At 35.6% G+C, this 20289-nt stretch overlaps 1 protein-coding gene across 3 annotated transcripts in view; it reads right to left on the reverse strand.

Annotated features, from left to right (window-relative positions):
• Positions 1 to 6659: 6659 nt before the first annotated feature.
• The window catches only part of pik3r3a (phosphoinositide-3-kinase, regulatory subunit 3a (gamma)), a 30928-nt gene continuing 17298 nt past the window's right edge, over positions 6660 to 20289 (reverse strand). For 2 of the 3 annotated variants that reach the window (XM_067364245.1, XM_067364242.1), the window contains exons 7-8: positions 18401 to 18577; positions 6660 to 7663 (exon numbers count right to left, since the gene is read on the reverse strand). In XM_067364245.1, coding sequence (XP_067220346.1) covers positions 7462 to 7663; positions 18401 to 18577 — 379 coding nt within the window. In that variant the 3' untranslated portion in view covers positions 6660 to 7461. The remainder of the gene's footprint in view (positions 7664 to 18400; positions 18578 to 20289) is intronic. The other variant, XM_067364244.1, reaches the window with a different exon arrangement.

Raw genomic sequence — 20289 nt, forward strand, 5'->3', positions numbered from 1 at the left:
ATTCTGCTTCAGCATCACGTCTTCATGTTGGGTCCAGCCTAAATCAAGTCAAGTCACCTTTATTTCAATTGCAATTTATACTATACAGATACTAGTCTAGTCTAGTCTAGTCTAGTATAGTATGGTATAGTATAGTATAGTATAGTATAGTATATAGTCTAGTGTAGTCTAGTGTAGTGTAGTGTAGTATAGTATAGTATAGTATAGTATAGTATAGTATAGTATAGTATAGTATAGTATAGTATAGTCAAAGCAGCTCTACAGTGATAACAGGTACATGATGATCAGTAATGCGAAGAGGTTTCATTTTGGCTGTACAGCTCTAAAAGAAAATAGTGTCATTGTTCAGCTGATGTCAGTTCAGTGTTGATTCACTTACATTGTAAAGACCATTAATTATTATGTAAATTACTGTAATTGTTTTCCTCTATAAAGCAGTTCTGCAGAAAACAGTGATGTCATCATCTGGGCTAGCTTAGTTCAGTTCTCATCCTGTCAGTACTGTCAGATCAATAATATTGTTGAATATTAATGTATATTGTTGTGGACATTTTCACATCACAGGCAATGTCGTCTCTTGCCAGGCAAAGGGAAAAACCTGAGCCGGATCCAGCCTTACAGCCTTGTCTCCACACCCCTTGCTCTTTCTCCTCATCATCCTCTTACACATACTCTTCTTCCTCTACTTTTCAGATTGTTTCCATCTATTGTTGGTATCATCATTCAGCACCTGTGTCACCTGTGCACTTTGAACTGACCTATATTTTATACAGTTGATTTGATCACATCATTAGAAATAAGTGTGAATAATTTTGAGTCATTGTGTTTAAAGGATGACAACTGTGTTGTAGTTGTGTTTAACTTTTGCCACATGTATTCACCATTTTGCAACACAGTGCAGAATGTGTTTTAGTGAGTAAGAATGTGTTTAAAGTTTTGCAAAAAGAGTGGATGAGATTTGCAAACAGTGTCTTAACTACCTGAACTTGTTTAAGGTTTTGCCTACAAAGTGACTGATTCGACAAATGGGTTTAGGCCACTGAGCATTGGGTTCAGAGAATGGGGTTTAGTGTTTTAGCAATTGTGAAATACTGTAAATCAGACATGATGCAGAATTCGTCGACATTTTATGTTGTTTATTTATTTTTATTTTTTTGCACCGAGTAATTCCAAAATACAAGAATTTGAATACACACCATCCACTGATACAGATACAATTCAATTGTTTTTATAGCATTTAATTTTAAGATTTAAAATATATTTCATTAAAATATTACTGTAAGAATGTAGCAAATTGCTGTCTTATTCAGTTTTGTATTATGTTATTGTTTTGAACATAAGTTTAACAGTTTTGAAAACAGTATGTAAGCATGTGCAAACTGGCCTGTACGTACAAAGAGTTTTGGCAGTTGTTGTGTCTGATTGAGAAAAGAAATGATGAAATTTGAGAGATGTGGTCACTGAATGCATTTTATGCCAAAGCAATTGTAGGAACTGTGGAAGAACCAGACAAATGAATCATTCAGATGATTCTTTCAAAACATAATTCTAAATCAGATTTGAGGTTCTGGCTCCGGCCCGTCTGCAGATAAAGCCAGGCTGATTACTTTTACGACACATGCTTCCTGATAGCAGAAGCGACATACCAAAGGGGCACCCAAGAAGACAGAGAGACAATCCAGACCCCTTTTGTTTCCTTACTTCACAGGAAAGCCAAAGAGACTGTTGAACAAATAAATCTGCTTCAAAATTGTTCCAACAATTTTAACGGACTTATCAAACATCTTCTAACTACAAGGACCATGTCTGATTGGCCAGGACTCCTCAGAGGGGTGACAAACAACTAAGTTTAAAGGATCATATTGCAAGATAGTGAACGAGAGAAGTTGGTTAGTAAACGAGAAAGGAGTTGGTTCTGTTCTGGGAAAAGAAGCCAAGACAAGTACCAAGAACAATGGAGTGACAAGAAGAACAGACCAGCCGCTCATTCAAGCCATCCAACCTTCACTCACTTTTCTTTTCTTTACTTAATTTTCCTTTACCGCTGAAAGTCTTGTGTCCTAAGTTTCGCCACAAAGTTCAACCAACGACTTTTGCCGCTTCAACTCCAGCGACAAAGAGACTTCCTTCATTGTTCCACACGGACCTGATCTGGACCAATCATCGACTTGGGAAACCCCTCTCTGCACGACGAGGGAAATTCACCTTAGTCAACGCAAGCAAGTACCTCCAGATGAAAACTGAACTGGTGCATTTAGATGAATGATTCATGGTTCGTTCTGGTCTTTGAAATGCATTGATAAGAATTCGGTTAATCAGATCTCTCTCTCTCTATCTCTCTCAAAACTCTTTCTCTCTCATTTCCTTCTTACTGCAACGCGTATGAATGTGTGTGTGTGTGTGTGTGTGTATGTGCGTGCCTTTGTGTTAGATTATTTTGTGTTAGAATAAATAAAATCCCTTGTAGATTTTAAAAGGAAAGTGTCTTGTATTATGTGCTTTATGATTTAATGTCTTACAGTTTTTTTCAATTGCTAAATGACAGTGGGCACAACTGGAGTCACATGTGCAAAACTCTAACTACAGTCTGCACAGCAGTAGTTCATGTGGACCAAACTCTAGTTCGTTTTTCATTGCTTGAACACAGTTTTCAAAACTCTACACACTTATCCCATGACTTTAACTACAACCTGCACAACACTGTGGATTTACAGCACTTTGTTCAAATGCTAACACACTGCTGTCAAAACTGTGAACCACACATTCAAAACAGAATAGATTTCAGCCTTGTGCCTTTCAAACACTGCAATTTCAGCTGAAAGGCTAAGCAGGTGTCTTGTTTTAGACTTGTTAGTGAACACACACACACACACACATATATATATGTAACTCATTACTGTAATTTCGTAAATTACTACAGACTATTGAAGCAAACTGCTAATTTCCATTTACCTTAAAGAATTAGGTTCTAAAAATTTAAATAAATTATGTGAAAGAATGTCACTCTTTTCTTTGAAGAAAATACTACTTTGTATGAAGTCACTGAAATTGTTCAAACTGTAAAGATGAAAAGATTGTATTTTCTGTGTTGGTGTTTGATGCTAGTGTTTTTACTCTCAGTGTGTTCTGAGTGACAGTGTGTTATCTCAGTGAGGGTTGTGCACAGTGTTTGGCTGCACTGAGCCTGTTTTGAGCCATGTGTTAACTGTTTAGCTTAGGTGACTGTTGGTAGTGCAGACTGTAGTTAGAGTTTTGCACATGTAGCTCCAGTTGTGCTCACTGTCGTTTAGCAATCAAAAAAAACTGTAAACTGTGATCAAGTTACCGTGCTCTAATCAGTGTTTTCACGATTGTTGGATATTTATATCCGTTACAAGAGCTTATTACGGCTCGAGCAAATGAACGCTGGACGAATCAGTTGCTCGGTCGTAATCTAAACAACTCTTTATAATTCCCTAAATATTTCATTTGAGCTAATTTTACTTCCTAGGGTGTTTTCCCTACACAATGATAATTGATCCTCAGTTTAGCCCACATAGACTTCTGTTGTGCTCACTGTGTGAAGAGTTTTGCAAAAGTGACCTAAGTATTGAGAAATGTGTCCTAGCGTCTGTAAAAAACTGTAATTTATTTCCATTACATGGACACACAGTAAAATAGGACTCTTTGAATCGGATTTGTTCAGTGTGTATGAAGAACAACACAGAGGAGCAAAAAAAAAAAAAAAAAAAAAGGAAGAGAAATAGATGAAGGAGAAGAGGAGAAGTTGGATCAGGATAAGGGAGAAAAAGAGGTAGACGAGAGGGAGGAAGAATGTGTGCTGGACTGTGGTGTTTTTTTCACCTATGAAAGCTTATTTCTGCCATGAATAGAAAATAAAAAAGGTAGTTATGTCTTTTTATCTCACAATTCTGACTTTTTTCTCTCAATTCATATAGTTTATATAACACAATTGTAAAGATGTAAACTTTAATAATAATAATAATAATTAAAAATAATAATTAAAAATAATAAAATTACCTTTTATACTTTTTATTCTGAAAAAAAGCTTCAACAGTAACCAAAGACCATGTATGTTGGATTTGTTGTTGATCAATAGCAGCAATTTCATGTTTTCATTTCAGTAAAAGCTTTATACTTCAACAATTTTACTACAATGATTCCACTACCACTGTTCCATATTTACAAAATACGTGGTCAGCATAGGGCACTAGCTAACAAGAGGACACCATCCCACCCTCTATGAGGGCACCATCAACACCACACACCCAACCCCAGAAAGAGATTCCAACAGAGGGACACTGAAGTTCTGCATAGGGGACACATCTGACCAGTGGCTACCCTGAGCATTTCTGTTACTTTCATCTTCTTTTTTCTACTGCACATTCTATAAAGTAATGACTCATTCACTTCTATTTCCAAGAATGCACACATTCAACACTCAACCAAAAATGTAGAATGGCTTACATGTAAACATTCTAATATTAATGCAGTAAAAGGAAAATGAATTATAAAAAACAATGGATTTCATATTTTCTCTAGGTAGAACCGAAACACAACAAGTAATGCAGTTTTCGTAATGCCATCAACTGTTAGTATTTTGGCAATCATTGTACTTTGATTGACTATATGTTCATGTTGGATAGAAAACTAGTGTTAGTGTTTGACAGAACGACTCGATTTTGAATCAGGTTTGCTGTGTTTTGCTAGAGTATATGTTGAAAAAGGTTTTTAGCGTTTTGAAATGTAGTTTGTGTTTATTTAACAAAATATGGTTTGGGGCAGAAAATTAACTGTTTGGGGCAGAAAATTAACTATTTGGCTAATTGTGTGATCGTTGCTGTGTTAAGAATTTAAAAAAAAAAAAAAAAAAATTAAACCAATGTGTTTATATTTCTGCCTATTTTTTTATTTTATTTTTTTTTTTAGCTTTTTGACCTCATGCAACCCTTGGAGGGGCTTGGCCCCATTATTTTATATGTAAAAAATATTTTTATATTTTAATTAAAAAGCATGTACTGCTCAAAAAGACATGTGTTGTGTACATGTTTTCAAATGACTGTATCGCTGCGTCCCAATTCGCATACGATCCGTCCTAAATAGTATTCGAAAAAAGAATTAGTATGTCCCAAATCGTAGTATGTTGAAATGAGTATTCCAAAGATACCCGGATGGTCTACTTTTTCCGGTTAGAATTCGAAGTGCAGATCCGTGCACACTTCTAACCACAATATTGCCCATAACACATTGCGCTGTGAACGAGGATTCGATTAGAACTACAAATACGAGTAAAAAGTGTTAAAAACCTACAAACATGACGGATGTGCGAGACCGACGGTTAAGCAGAGAGTTTAAGATAAAGGGGCTTGAATGATTAATAATCAGTATCTAACCTGACGAAAATATGTTTATTAAATGTTATCCACATTATATTTCATCTTCAACAGCATTGTGAACTTTTATAACGATGCGTTTGGTCATTAATTTTTAAATGCATCATTATGCAAAGACGAGGAGAGTTATTGCATGAAAGACCCATGACTGGCAGATCAACGTGCGACTACATTATCTCCGAAATGGTAGGAAATTAAATTTAAATAAATGTGGAAGATTTTAACTGTGACAAGATGATTGACAGGGTAGTTTAAACGGTTACAGGTTGCGTAACTAAGCGACAGAACGTCCGTTAATGACGCAATTATGACGAGGTAGTATGTCCCAAAGCTTGCATACTCTTCTGCTACACACTCAAAAGTATGTACTTTTTCTTTACAAAAACAGTACATACTTTTAGGACATAGTATAAGTAGTGTGTGTGTGTGTGTGTGTGTGTGTGTGTGTGTGTGTTGGGGTGGTGTCACTATAACATGTCACTCACTATTACATCACCAATTTTCCAGGTGATGTAATAGTGACATGAATCAGTCTGAATGTATTTTATAAACATAAGCCACAATAGGGTTCAATGTCTATTTTTGTCTATCATATGACAGTGTAGGGACCAGTATTCCAGGTTTACTTAGTACCTGCACACTTGTTACAAGCTGTCCTTGCATAATGTAATCAGAAACCTGTTCTTCACACACTGACACACACTCACAAAGCTTTTAAGCCCATCCACACTGCTGACACAGAGAGCGAGGGCTAATCCCGAACACTCTTCTCATATGCAACCTGTTACAAGAATGTTCTTGTTTTCATGTCCCTATCTAATACCATATTATAGTCTTCCTGTGCAGATTTCTCTTCTGAACATTCTGTTATTCTGGATTATTACCAGCAGTACAACAATAAATCCTTTTAGTGTCACTGGGTCATTCTCTGGAAACAATTCCATTAGTGAATGGAAATGAACATTCAAGGATTTTACATTTCACATCAAATATGAAAAGGTATAATCATTGAACTTTCAACAATTTCTCTCACCCCAGGCCCAAAGTTGTCAACATAGACTTTAAGGACATGTTTGAATGTAACAGGGTTTAATGTTCATAAAAATTTTTATGTAACTAAATTAAGTAATGTTGTTTCACTTAATATATTAGACTACTCAGGCCCGGTTCACACTGCACATGATAGCAGCACATTTACAAGAAATTCATTTAATAAATAAATAGATCAGACACAAGCTCTGAATTTATTCACAATCCATTCTTTTATTATTTTTTTAAAAGAAGCATGCAAGGGAAAACATTGTAGATGAGTTGAGTTGTTCATCTCAAGGATGGGCAGTTTGGCATTGTGTCATTTACCATAGACACACTCATATATTAAACTCAGTGAAGTGTCCCATAAGACAACTACACTGTCCTGGCTTTCCTAATAAAAACAAGTAAACATTAGAAGTAGGCCTTTGCCACAAACTTAAATTCAACAAATACTTTTTAACAGGTGTGAAATGGATAAACTAAAAACATTTTCTGAAACATTTTTGGATTTCTCTGGAACAAATAAACTGTATGTCAAAAACATCCTTGCACAAAAAAAGAAAAAAAAAAAGGCATCTTGTATTAGACATAAAGCAAGATTTGAAAGTGTGTCATTTAACAATAAATGCACCCCACTGTGTTACATTCACAAAATACACCTTTAAAAATGTTTTAATAAAAAGGTTATATACATTCATCCCCACAAAAACTACTATATCTATTTGCTTAAAAAAGCATGATTGTATTACAAAACCCTTAAAAACAAATTCTCATGTTTTTATGACTATCTGTAAACATGTCTACAAAGGGCTCATTAAATACTTGTTCAAGTACTAGAGTATCATTATGACCATGAGGAATGCTTTGGAAAGTGCAATATACATACACAACAGCCCTGACAATTGGTTCCACCCTTTGCACAATGTATTTTGTTCAAACTGTAAAATGAAGGGACATGCCAACGAGTGCCAAATTTTATTCAGTCTTAGTGCACTTATTCTTTACCGTGAAGCCAGCTGTCAACGCGGCGAACTCAACTGTGAATGGTGGGAGCGCTGGACATGTGAACTGGATACGCCAGCCGTACATCCAGAGCCTGGTTGTGCTGTGCCAAAGAGGTGTGATGGTAGTGCATAACTAGATCCTTCAAAGACTTGTGGAGATCGAACGGCTCGACAAATCCATAGCCGCGCTCTGTATGGCGAATCACACAATGCCTCACCTGGTTGCCAACCCTGTGGTTAAAGATATTAAGAGCAGGGTTAGCGGCAAGCAGTTTCCAAGAATCGGGATCCACCAGGAAACAAAGTTTCATCTAGGAGCTAGATTTATAAAAGTTTCTAATTTTTGTTATTGAACCTTTGAAAGATTACTTAATACCCCTACTTTCCTGTATGTACTCTATTATACTATAAATAAAGGCAATAAACCATGAATATTGAGGTTTTATTTGGTCTTTTGGATTGCTAAAGAGTAGGGGTGTAACAGTACACATATTCGTACTGAACCATTTCGGTACAGGGATTTCGGTATGGTGCATGTGTACAGAATGCATTACATTGCAACATTAAGGTCTCCTGTTTGGGAACACTTCATTTTTTCCGTTGAATTATGACAATGGAAAAAGACAAGTGGATAAGATGAAAGCAGCACATGATGAATACAGCATTGTAGCCTAACCACCAATAATCGCAATAAGCTCTGCTTTTTGTTATTTTCGATAAGAAACGAAGTGGCATCCTTCAAATTATGTCCACGAAATCATGAAATTCAAACAGTAAATGCCGTTTTGACGTGCTTTGATGTGGCATGACAGATCACTGTATAGGCACCTCAGTTCAACCAGCAGCACGAGTAAGCCGCTGTTTATTTAAAAAAAAAAAATTATGTTTAGTTTTCTCCCCACCTGCTGTACCGAACCCGTACCGAACTGTGAGTTCAAAACCAAGGTACATACCGAACCGTGAGTTTTGTGTACCGTTACACCCCTACTAAAGAGTCATTAGCATTGGAGGCTGGTGCTAAAATTTTTTGGGGGGGCAAAAAAAAAAAAAAAAAAAAAAGAATTAAGAGATGCAGAATTTTTAAATGTGATGTAATGTATCACTACTGCTTATCTAACACATGGAAAATTCAGTATTTAAAGCATGTCATAGGGCTGGGCGATATGGCCAGAAAATCATATCTTTATTTTTGGGCTGAATGGCGATGTATAATCTCGGTATTTTGTACATTTTTCTATTTGAACTAAAAAAAAAAAATCTGTATTTAATTTTTTTTTTTTTTTTTTTTTTCACATCCTGCCCAATGTTTTCCTACAAACAATGTTCATACTGAAAACAAACATTAATGTAACCATGTAGTCTTTGTTATATTATGCGCAAAAAAAGAGATCAAATTACATTCTAACATTGTGACACTACAATCTAAAAACAAAATGCTTTTTAAAGGACAGCTTTTTAAAGTTACATTCACTAAACTAAAACTGAAAATAAAAAAAAAGCACAGACTAATTATTAGTCTATTATGATTACCCTAGTTACAGTTACTGCTATCATAAAAATACACTTAGTTGTAGGTTCAAAATTCAACAAAAACAAATAATCAACAACAAATATTTTAGCTAAATGTATATTTTAGTCAGAATTATTACGCTACGTCTGTTTGGCTATGGGAGCACTCGGGGCAATTCTCGGCCAGAGTTATACTCTATAGCCAGGACTATAGCCTATATCCAGAGGCAGAGGTGTTACGCCTAGCAGTCAGTGGCGGCTGGTGCAAAAAATATTTGGGGGGGGCGCAAAAAAACAACAAAAAAAAAAACAATTTAGAAATGCAGGAATGAATAGGCGAATTGTTAAATATCCATTTAACAAGTGATATAATAATGTATCTATCTAAAACATGGAAAATTTAGTATTTAAAGCATGCTATAGGGCTGAGATCTACAAAAAATATCTGTATTTAATTAAAAAAAAAAAAATGTATTTAAGATCCTGCCCAATATTGTCCTAGAAACAATGTTCATATTGAAGGCTATAAAAACAAACATGAATGTAACTGTGTAGTATATGCTATAAATGATGTGCAAAAAAGGGGTCAAATCACATTAGGCCTAGACTACATTCTAAAATTGTACCTTTACAATCTAAAAACAAAATGTTTTTTGAAGCAGAAATTAAATACACTAAAAATGAAAATAAATAAAAACAAAAGAACAGACGAATAACTATTATTATTTTGATTACCCTACAATAGTCACTTTACACAGTTACTGCTATCGTACAAATACACTTATTTGTAGGTTCGAAATTCTACATATGACATAATTATGTTCGCCAACAAAAACAAATTTTCAACAAATATTTTGAGCAAAATGTATTTGACTCAGATTGAACTCTGTCTGTTTGGCGCGCATACTCGCGGCGGCGCTCGTTCACGGAAGTGTGTGCTTGCTGAAGGCTCGTCCACGGCTGACTGCAAAATGTAAATATTTTCTCGACTTTCTAATTTTTACAGATGGAGAATATACCTGTGAAATGTAAACATGCACTGAGGAAATTATTGGATGTCACTTCAGCTTAAAAAAAAATATTAATAGAGGTAGGCTATGTTTGTTTCCACCAATCGCTGCACAAGTTAAGGTTACGTATGATGACGAAAGCACGTTAGTGCGAGCCCTCCCGGAACCCATAGAAATTGCATTGCCGCGCCTGTAGTTCGAAAAAAAAGCTTTTTGAATGGAAGTCTATGGGAGCAGTCGGGGCAAATCTCCGCCAGACTGAAATCGCCCAAAAAGAGGCAGTACTCCACAGAGCGTGACTCGGCGCTGATTGGACTACATCCAGAGGCAGAACAAACAGCCTAGCAGTGACAGATAGAGTAACTCTGTGGTTGAATGTGATTGAAAAATCCGTCCCTTTCTCACTTTGGTGGTGCATTGCCCTATTGCCCTAATGAAGAAACCGCCCCTGCTAGCAGTGACAGCTAGCGTAACACTGTGGTTGAAAAAAATCCATCCCTTTCTCACTTTGGTGGTGCGTCGCCCTATTGCCCTAATGAAGAAACTGCCCCTGGTCATTAGACTAGTTTTGCAATGCTTAATTGTCTCATGACTTGAGAACATGAAAGTGTTAAGATGTTTGTTTGATGTTTTAATAGCATCTCTGATTAAAATGTCTACAAAAAGAAACTAAAATTCATTAATTTCAATTCATTCGAAAACTAACAGGGATAGTTCACCCACAAATTAAATTTTTTGTCATCATTTACTCCCCCCTTATGTCATTCCAAAACTGTATGACTTTAGCCGCTTTTCCACCGTCAGGCAGTCATTCTCCACTGGTCACTACATGCATTCTACCAGCACGGTTCAGCACAGTTAGCCAGCAGTTTGTAATCGTGCCATGCCAAACCAAGCGCAAGTGGAAATACAACTGTAACCGTTCCCTACTGTTCTTAGAACCATTCTATGGAATCCCAAGTCTGCCAAAATTAAAAATAAATAAATACATAAATAAATATACAAAGAAATATAAAAAAGCAACAAAATAAATAAATAACCATAGAAAAGCAAAAAACCAAAAATAATTAATTTAAACATTTATTTTCTTATTTATGTATATATATTTTTTTTCACATTTTCTTCTTTTACTTATTTTTACATTTATTCATTTCCACATTTATATGTGGAATTTATTTTATTTTATGTTATTTACTTATATGTTATATTATTTATTTTATATGTATTTATTTCCATATTTGTTCATTTCCATATTTATTTATTTCTACATTTTTTTATTTCTACATTTCTTTATTTTTACATTTATGCATTTTTACATTTCTTTGTCCGTAGGGTAATGAGGAGGGCGTGGTTTACCTCAGACATAGCAATTGAGTTCAGAGTTCCTGAAAGCGAAGCGTTGAGGCCACAGTGACAACTTATGGTGTGCCCGAAATAGTGTAGCCTACTGAAGTTGATACTGTGATGAATGATTTGGATGGGTAGTATGGTCAAAATCTTATATCAGGGGTAAAGTAATATCACCCTAACTGTACTGTGTGACATGGATAGGCTACTCTTTATTCTGTACAGGGGCCGTAAAACATTGTCTGGTCTTGATTTGTTAACCCTTTCGCACGTAAGTTTCAAATATTCTGGCTGACCCCCCCCCCAGCGTGAGTTTTTTTAAGGCGACCATTATTTAGAACGTATCACTTTATGGTTTCCATGGTGACGCGTCATTGCTTGTTACGTGGCACACCGCAGCACTGTATGAATGATGATCTGCTTTCATTTAATTTTTCCTTTTTTATTCAAAATATTCACAAATTTGTTAATAACTATAGCATGAAATATCTAATATTCCGATTGCCAAATATGTGCAAGTGGATGTGTTTTGCTGTTTAAACACCTTTATAACGATCGCATTAGTTGAGCCATATGCGTGATGGGCGACGCCATGTTAGTTTGCACCACGCAGAGAATAGACCTTTTTCACACTTCCGGGTTTTTGGCTTCCGGAATGAGCCACGCAGTGTAAAAGATTTTCCGGTTACAGTGATAGCCCAGCTAACACACGACGTAACAGTTACGTAATGTATTCGTACTTTTTGGTAATGTCATGACTTACTAACTGACAACGTAACTACGACGTCGCATGCCAGTAATTTCATTACCTTCAGATTACCATCTCACAACGTCGTCAGTACGTTCTCCTAACGTTATAAGATTACCAAGAACGTTCCAGATACGTCCTCTATTCGTAATATATTGGTAATTCCATGACTTACTAACGTAACTACAACGTTGTATGCCCGTAATAATATTACCATCAAATTACCATATCACAACGTCGTCAGTACGTTCTCCTAACGTTACAAGATTACCAAGGACGTTCCAGATACGTCCTCTATTCGTAATATAATGGTCATTCCATGACTTACTGGCAACGTAACAGCAACGTCATGTGCTCGTAATTTCATTACCATCATACACATTCTTTATATGTTATTATTACCAGAATTTGCAATATAAAACGTGTAATTAAATGTCAGACACAAGACTGAAATGTCCCTTAAGAAAAAAAAAATGTTTCTTTTCACCAAATCAGAGTATGGATGACTGCTTTTTATATATAGTGACGTGACATACAAATGGAGTGCGCGCGTGCCCACAGTATGTTGATAAGAGTGTAAAGTAAATTTTTTTGAGAGAAGAATTTATTTTTCCGAGGTGACAACGAATAAATGGCTTTTATAAAAATGTATAAAGTTTACTTTGGAAAGACGCAAAACCTTTTTTATTGTTATGTTTACGTTAGTGCAGGTGGCCGTTAGAGTTGCCATGGCAACCGGGAAAACATTCAAGCTGCTGGAGAGGACAGCGTCGACATTTCTCCGTGTTTCTCGTCAGTTTTATAGCAATAAAGTTCAACAACTGCGTCAGATTGGATAAGTAACATTACCCACAGTCTACTTTAAGTACTTTTGTTAATATTTTTACCTCTGTGATTTCCTTGATCGTCTGAAATATATGTTAGCAAAATGTTACGTTAGCATAACATATGTTTTTAATGATACTGAGAGCAAAACGTCTTTAATGCTTTTATTTTATGTTTCGTTGTAGGCTATATGTTTTTATTTGTAGTTTGAGTGTATTTTATTATTTTTATTTGGAGTTTTGTTCATGTTCTGTGTGTTTTTCAAAATAAATTAATTGATTCATTTTGAGTCTGCATTCATCGTTCACAGCTGTTGGAATAGCCTTTACATTAGTTTGGGCAAATGAGGACATAAATTAGGTTAAACTACTGCATGTCCGCCCATAGAAAAATAAATAAATATAAGAATTACCAACTGATGACCAACACACAACTATTGATACACAACGTTGCCACGACGTCGCTGTTACTAACTAGCAACGTCACAAAGTTACGTTGTGGCGACGTATAGGCACCTTTCACTTTTCCGGTTGCCACGACGAAAGTTTGGTCACCAAATTACGTTGCAGTTACGTAACAGTCACGTATTTTGGTTAGCTGGGAGATAGCCTCGATCAGAACCAGTTCGGGAATCAAAGTCGTTTTACGAATTAAATGTCTTGAAAATGTTTGAACGGTCTTGGTGAATTATTGGTGAGACTACAGAGCTCGCATTAAGAGCTAAATTTAATAAATAATTTGAAGTGATGGCGGTTAAACTGGTTATATTCTTCCTGTCTGTTTGGCGCGGCTGTGCATTATCGCGCTCCATGTGCTGTAAAGACAGTGTCTGTGTCTAAACGTGCATACTATGTGACATTATTAATATTCAGTACTATTTAGGGTGGATAGTATGCACATAATGAGATGTATAGAGTGTTTTTAGCGACGTGCTGGGGAAATGATCGACTGGTAGATCCCTTATCACACAAGCGCCTGATCCTCTGATTCGTGAAGCAGGACTGCTCGCACCATGATATTTCTGGATATAAACACTTCAGTCATCTCTCACTCATTTTCCTGTCATCATCATCTTAAAGTGTGTATTATGCGCAGCATTGTTGTGCTATTGCAACATGCAAAGACTGATAGTTGTGTACAGTGTGGTTTTGGAAATGATGTCTTAGTTTAATCATTTTAATCGATCAGGATTAATTATAACATATGCTTGAATGTGGGATGTGATGCCATATGAGACATGCTATATATTTTTTTAAAACGTAGCTATTAAACTCACGACAATATTATGTATCTCACGACTTTATATCCCACATTAAAGTATATATTGGGAGTTAATTTTTTTAATTAATAAATGTTCGTAGTACGTAATACGATCTGGGAAATTGCTGAATGCGTAGCTGCATAGCCTTTGCTGTATGACAGCTGGTGATATAAATCCATCTTCCTGTAAATTCGATCAAGCGTCTGCTATGAGCTTCAAATCTCTTGTTGCTGTTGTGAGTTTTCGTTCGTTCATTCACTTTGCTATTATGCCGTCTGGGATAAAATGCACCCCAGAAAAAAGCAAAGGGCGATTACATCCTTTTTTCAAACACACACTAAGTATGTTACAGTATGTCGCGATGACACGAATCACGCGATAAAGTTTTCATGTTATGATTTAAACTAACTGTTACTGTAACGTCAAAAGACAACAGAACCCGTATGGACCTCGTCACGTCGCGCCGGATTCAGTGTGTTAAATGCTCTCCTACTTGTCGCTTTGTATAAAAGCGTCTGCTAAATGAGACGTAACAAATTATTGGTTTCTTCTGTCTTTTGTTGCCAACGTGCTGCTCGCGGAGTAGAATTATCCTTTCACAATAAATCAAATTTGTTTTGCACCGAATATCTTAAAATACTTTATCAAATTTAAAATATATATATTTTTATACTTTATGTAAATATTCTACTTTATGTCCTAACTGGTCTGTAGGAAAGGCAGGCTGTGACGTCACTGACAGAGAGAGGGGACAGTTGCTCAACCTCTCCAGAATGTGTACAGGTGAGATTTGTATAAAAAAAGCAGATTGACTATTTTAAGGCAGTGTTTTCTTAATTGGAACTGCTTGCCAATATTTTAAGGAATTACACATCAATTTAATTCCTTAAAACAAAAGATCAACCATCAATCACCTTTATTTATATAGTGCTTTTAATAATACAGATTGAGTCAAAGCACTGAACAGTATCAAATAGGAGAATAGAGTAATTTATAATGACACGATTAAACACTGAATTTCCAGTTTAAGGCATTTTATTATTGAATGCAGAGACGTCATTGTCTAGGTCAGCTCAGTTTAAAAAGGATATGTGTAATCAAATCAACGATAATCGCTAGAAAAAAAAAAACATTTTCTATTTTATGTTCAAACTGTTAAATAAAATTAGTTTTATGTATAAAGGCTGTGTGGTCCAATAGTGTTAACTACTGTATTAATTAATGTATAATTATAATTATATTAATTAATGTATATTAATGTATAATTCAGTTTGGAAGTTTTGTTTAAAAATCTCACTTCGATCATGAAAATATTAAAAACTTGTAAATATATTTTTTTTTAGGTTTTATTGATATATTTTCATAAAATGTATGCTGTATAAAATTACTGTAGATGTAATCTGTATACTCATTTAACACAACTATTAAGAAGTAAGAAAAGTTATTGTTCAAATGTAGTGTAACTGAAATATTTTAAATATCATAAAATATCTTTATCTAAATAAAGTATAGATGGTCTCACATTGGTCTCAAAGTCCTGCAGTATTTTTAAATTTTGAGGATGATTTCACAAAAATAGGTTCCTGTAAGCTATCATGGCATGTTCCCAAAATTGCCACTAGGGTGCTGTAAAATGCCAATTGGTATTCTATTTAGAATTTATTATTATGAATATCAGCTTTGGGTCACATCACCATACAGCTGTCCCCCCCACTTTTAAAATGGCTGCTACGCCCCTGCGTGAATTTATCCACTTCTCCCGAAATACATGAAAGTAAGTGTGCCGGTGAACTGGGGAAGATTAGAGTAAGCTTTTAAGTTACTTTCACAATGTGTATCTGATATGAATTAAACGTGTTGTCAAGTTATAATGGAAAGGGTTGTTATTTCCACTTCTATAGACATCATTGTGTATTTTACAAACTCTAAATATATTGTTTTGTTAGTACTCATGTGTATTTAAATGTCTGAAACCTGAAATGAACATTATTTGCGCACGCACATTTGAATTTGGCAGTTGATCACGTAATGCACTGAACGTTCTAATCACACCGGTGTGATCGTACGCGTCAAAGGGTTAAATGTCCTGCGCTGGCAAACATGAACAGCAACATCTTCAGCATGTCTGAAAACAGGGACTCTGAAATGGAAGCGCTTGTTATTTTCCAATAATAAACATTTGAATGAATATGCTTGCGTTTTATTGAGATTCGGGCACCGGTCAGAACACGGAAAGGATCGAACCAGCGCACATGTAGGCTGCAGGGAAGTCGACGCAAGCATATTGATCAATGCAATTGAAACGAGACCAAAAATTCACTTCACATTCAGATTTCCTACTTTTACATGCACAACATGTGACAAACGCTTACAATACTACGCATATTTCAAAGATCCAAAATTGAATGAGGCATCGGTTACAGTAGAACATTTTGTCGCGTCTCCCCTCGTGGGGACATTCTAAAACATTGTGTGTGGCTTAATGTACTAAGACAGTGATATTAACAGACCAAACTCACTAAACATCATAATAATAAAGTATATTATGTACAAAAGAGCGTTTAATAGCACGTTAAGCCTTTTCTTCCCATAGAAAACTGTTTTAAGAAAACGCTTAACGTGGCTTAATGTACTAAGACAGTGATTTAAAAAAAAAAAAACTCACTAAACGTCATACTAATAAAGTATACTATTTACAAAAAATCAGATGAGCCCTGAATATGATCTCAATGTTTTTTTGCTTGTGTCAACCTCGCTGTAGCCTATATGTGCGCTGGTTCAATCCTTTCCGTGTTCTGACTGGTGTCCGAAACTCAATCAAACAAAAGCCCATTAATTCAATTGTTTATTATTGGAAAATAACAAGCGCTTCCATTTCAGAGTCCCTGTTATCAGATCTGCTGAAGATGGTTCATGTTTGCCAGCGCAGGACATTTAACAAATCAAGACCAGACAATGTTTTACAGCCCCTGTACAGAACAAAGAGTAGCCTATCCATGTCACACAGTACAGTTAGGGTGATATTACTTAACCCGTAATATAAGATTTTGACCATACTACCCATCCAAATCATTCATCCCAGTATAAACTTCAGTAGGCTACACTATTTCGGGCACACCAGAAGGTGTCACTGTGGCCTCAACACTTCGCTCTCACAAACTCTGAGCTCGATTGCTATGTCTGAGGTAAACCACGCCCTCCTCATTACCCTATGGACAAAGAAATGTAAAAATACATAAATGTAAAAATAAATAAATGTAGAAATAAAGAAATTTAGAAATGAATAAATGTGGAAATTAACAAATATGGAAATAAATAAATAAATGTGGAAATAAAAATCTAACTGAATAAATGTACAAATAAATAAAACGAAAAAAATAAATAAATGTGGAAAAAATAAATATATAAATAAGGAAATAAATGTATAAACAATTTATTTATTTATTTATTTGCTTTTCTTTGTATATTTATTTATTTTTAATTTTGGGCAGGCTTGGGATTCCATACTGTTTGAATCAACGGTGGAAAAGTAGCTTTCTTCTGTGGGACATGAATGTCACAGATCCCTTGTCTCCCGGACTCCAAATCCCATGATCCTCTTGTCTCCACACCTGCACCACTTCCTTCGTCATCTCCTCATCGTCACGGATCACCTGCACCTGTTCTTGATCATCATCACCTCCTATATAATGGACTCACTCCCTCCACTCCTTGTCTGTCCTAAATGTTATATTGTAGTGTTTGGTTGTTTGTTACGCTCCTGCTTTCATTAAAATACCTATTAATTGTGGATGTCCGTATACGTCTCGTCTCTTGCAACCAGCACCCGTAACAATGAAAGAGGGTTTTTGTTTTATATTTTTTTTGTCCAAAGTCACTGGTCACCAAAATTATTTGGTTAGCAAAATTCCCTAAAAGGTTTGGAATGACATGAGGGAGAGTAAATGATGACAGAAATGTAATTTTCTGGGTGAACTATCCCTTTTAGTTTTCAAATGATATAATTTTTAAGATTGATACATTTTCATGAATCAGTTCATTTAAGTAAATCAATTCAACAATCTAATTTCAGATTTCATAAAAAATGCAAACTGTGATTTGTCATTTTACTCGTGTCTAAGTGGGCAGTTCATGGCCAGAAAAAGAGCAGACTTTGTCTCCCTATAAGAGACCATAGCCTCTGAAGATGATAGATTCATATGAAATTACAGAACATTTCTATTTTGTGCTAATTAACAAATAGGACAATACACTGATTGATGACTTACACTACAGAGCACGCGTAACAATCCTTCGTGCTGCTGTTGCGGATGAGGAAAGCTCCAGATGGTTTCCCATGGAGAAGCTCCTCTGCCTGCCTTCGACCGAGATCTCCCACAAACCAACTCTCTTCCTCTAGGAGCTCCACACTCTTCTCTTGCTGCTCTTTTATCTCATATTGAGACCTGAGAAAATAATCACTCATTGATAAGCAAAAAGCTTGTACCTTTGTCTCCTACAGACCTTACAGACATATTGCATCACACAAAGCTGCCTTTGACTTTGTTAATAAAAATAGACAAACTGCTTCAAAAGGTACCATTATATTGAGGTGCTTGAAGTAGTAACACAAGATTTTTTTTTTTTTAATCAAATCAGTGGTGACAGCTAGATTATTTAGAAATACAATAAAAAATCATAATTACTGATGTTTGCCAAAACACAAATAAAAATATTTTAATTGAATCTGAGGGAATTCTGTCCCTTCATTAGAAGTCCATTCACCCAAAACAAACTTTGATGCTTCAGGAAGTACAGTTTAGCTTCTGTTTACCATATTTGATGCATATGTGTTGATCAATGTTTATAATGTAAATAAAAGCCTAAATTACATCTATTCATCAAATAAAGCAAATGTGTCTCTTTAAACGATTTGGATTAAACCACTCAATTCATATGGATCTCTTCATGAACTTTTTTGAGGTGTCAATTATGTGGTTAAATGAACTTGAAGGAACAGAAATCTCTAACGTTTCATTAAAAATGTGTGTTTTGTGTAACAAAAATTACATTTTTAGATGTAGTCAAATGAAAATATAAAAATTCCTCTCTTTTTTGGCTCTTTTTTTACATTAAAATTAAAACAATTCCTTAAAAATAAAGTTCAAATCATTTTATTACTATTATTAGGGGCCAAGCACCGAAGGTGCTTAGGCCACTATTGTTATTGTTGGCGTTCCGTACGCTTATTCTTCTTCTTCTTCTTCCGCTCTTGAAGTCTATAGCAGCCCATAGAACCGCTTGCGGGAAAGTTGTGAAATTTGGCACACAGTTAGAGGACCGTCTGACCTTTGTCCATAGCAAATTTGGAGTCTCTAACTCAATCCCTCTAGCGCCACCAGCTGTCCAAAATTGCACTTATGTTTATGTTAATAACTTTTGAATCATAAGGGCTAGAAACAAAATTCTTTTTTCATATGATTCCTTGGGTCATGATGATTCGCTTGCACCATATGACATCATTTTCCGTCATGAAAATTTTTCCGCCATTTTGAATTTTCTGAAAAACCTACTTTTTCAAACTCCTCCTAGGCCGTTCAGTCCGATTTTCATATTGGCCATTTTAGCTGTCGGCCATTTTCAATTTTGTGCTATAATGCTGTATTTTATGAACGCATTAGCGTATCGTTACGAAACTTTGTATGGGTCATCAGGACAAAGCCCTGAACAAGCCTGATAAGTTTCGGCACGGCGCCACCTTGTGGTCAAAAGTTATATGAAAATTTACAAAAATGCTAATAACTTTTGACTTTTGACTTAGATTTCGTGGGTCATGCTGAGAAAACAGATATCAAATTTGCCATATTTAGCTGAACTTCCTGTCCGCTGTATTGTTTTTCTTTAAAAACCTACTTTTTCGAACTCCTCCTAGACCGTTGCTCCGATTTTCACCAAAATCAAACTGTATCATCTTCAGACCATGCCGACAAAAATGTATGGATTTCAAGTTGATAAGTCAAAACGTTTTCGTATACCAGAGCAACAAATGTGAGGCATGATGCAAAAACGACTCTTGAAGCTGTATCTCTGCAATGCTTTATCATATTCAGACCAAACTTGGTACGTGTCATCACAAGCATGACCTGAGGCATCATACAGTGTTCGGCGCAGTGCCACC

Source organism: Chanodichthys erythropterus, chromosome 16 (assembly GCF_024489055.1).
Source record: "Chanodichthys erythropterus isolate Z2021 chromosome 16, ASM2448905v1, whole genome shotgun sequence".
Classification (NCBI taxonomy): domain Eukaryota; kingdom Metazoa; phylum Chordata; class Actinopteri; order Cypriniformes; family Xenocyprididae; genus Chanodichthys; species Chanodichthys erythropterus.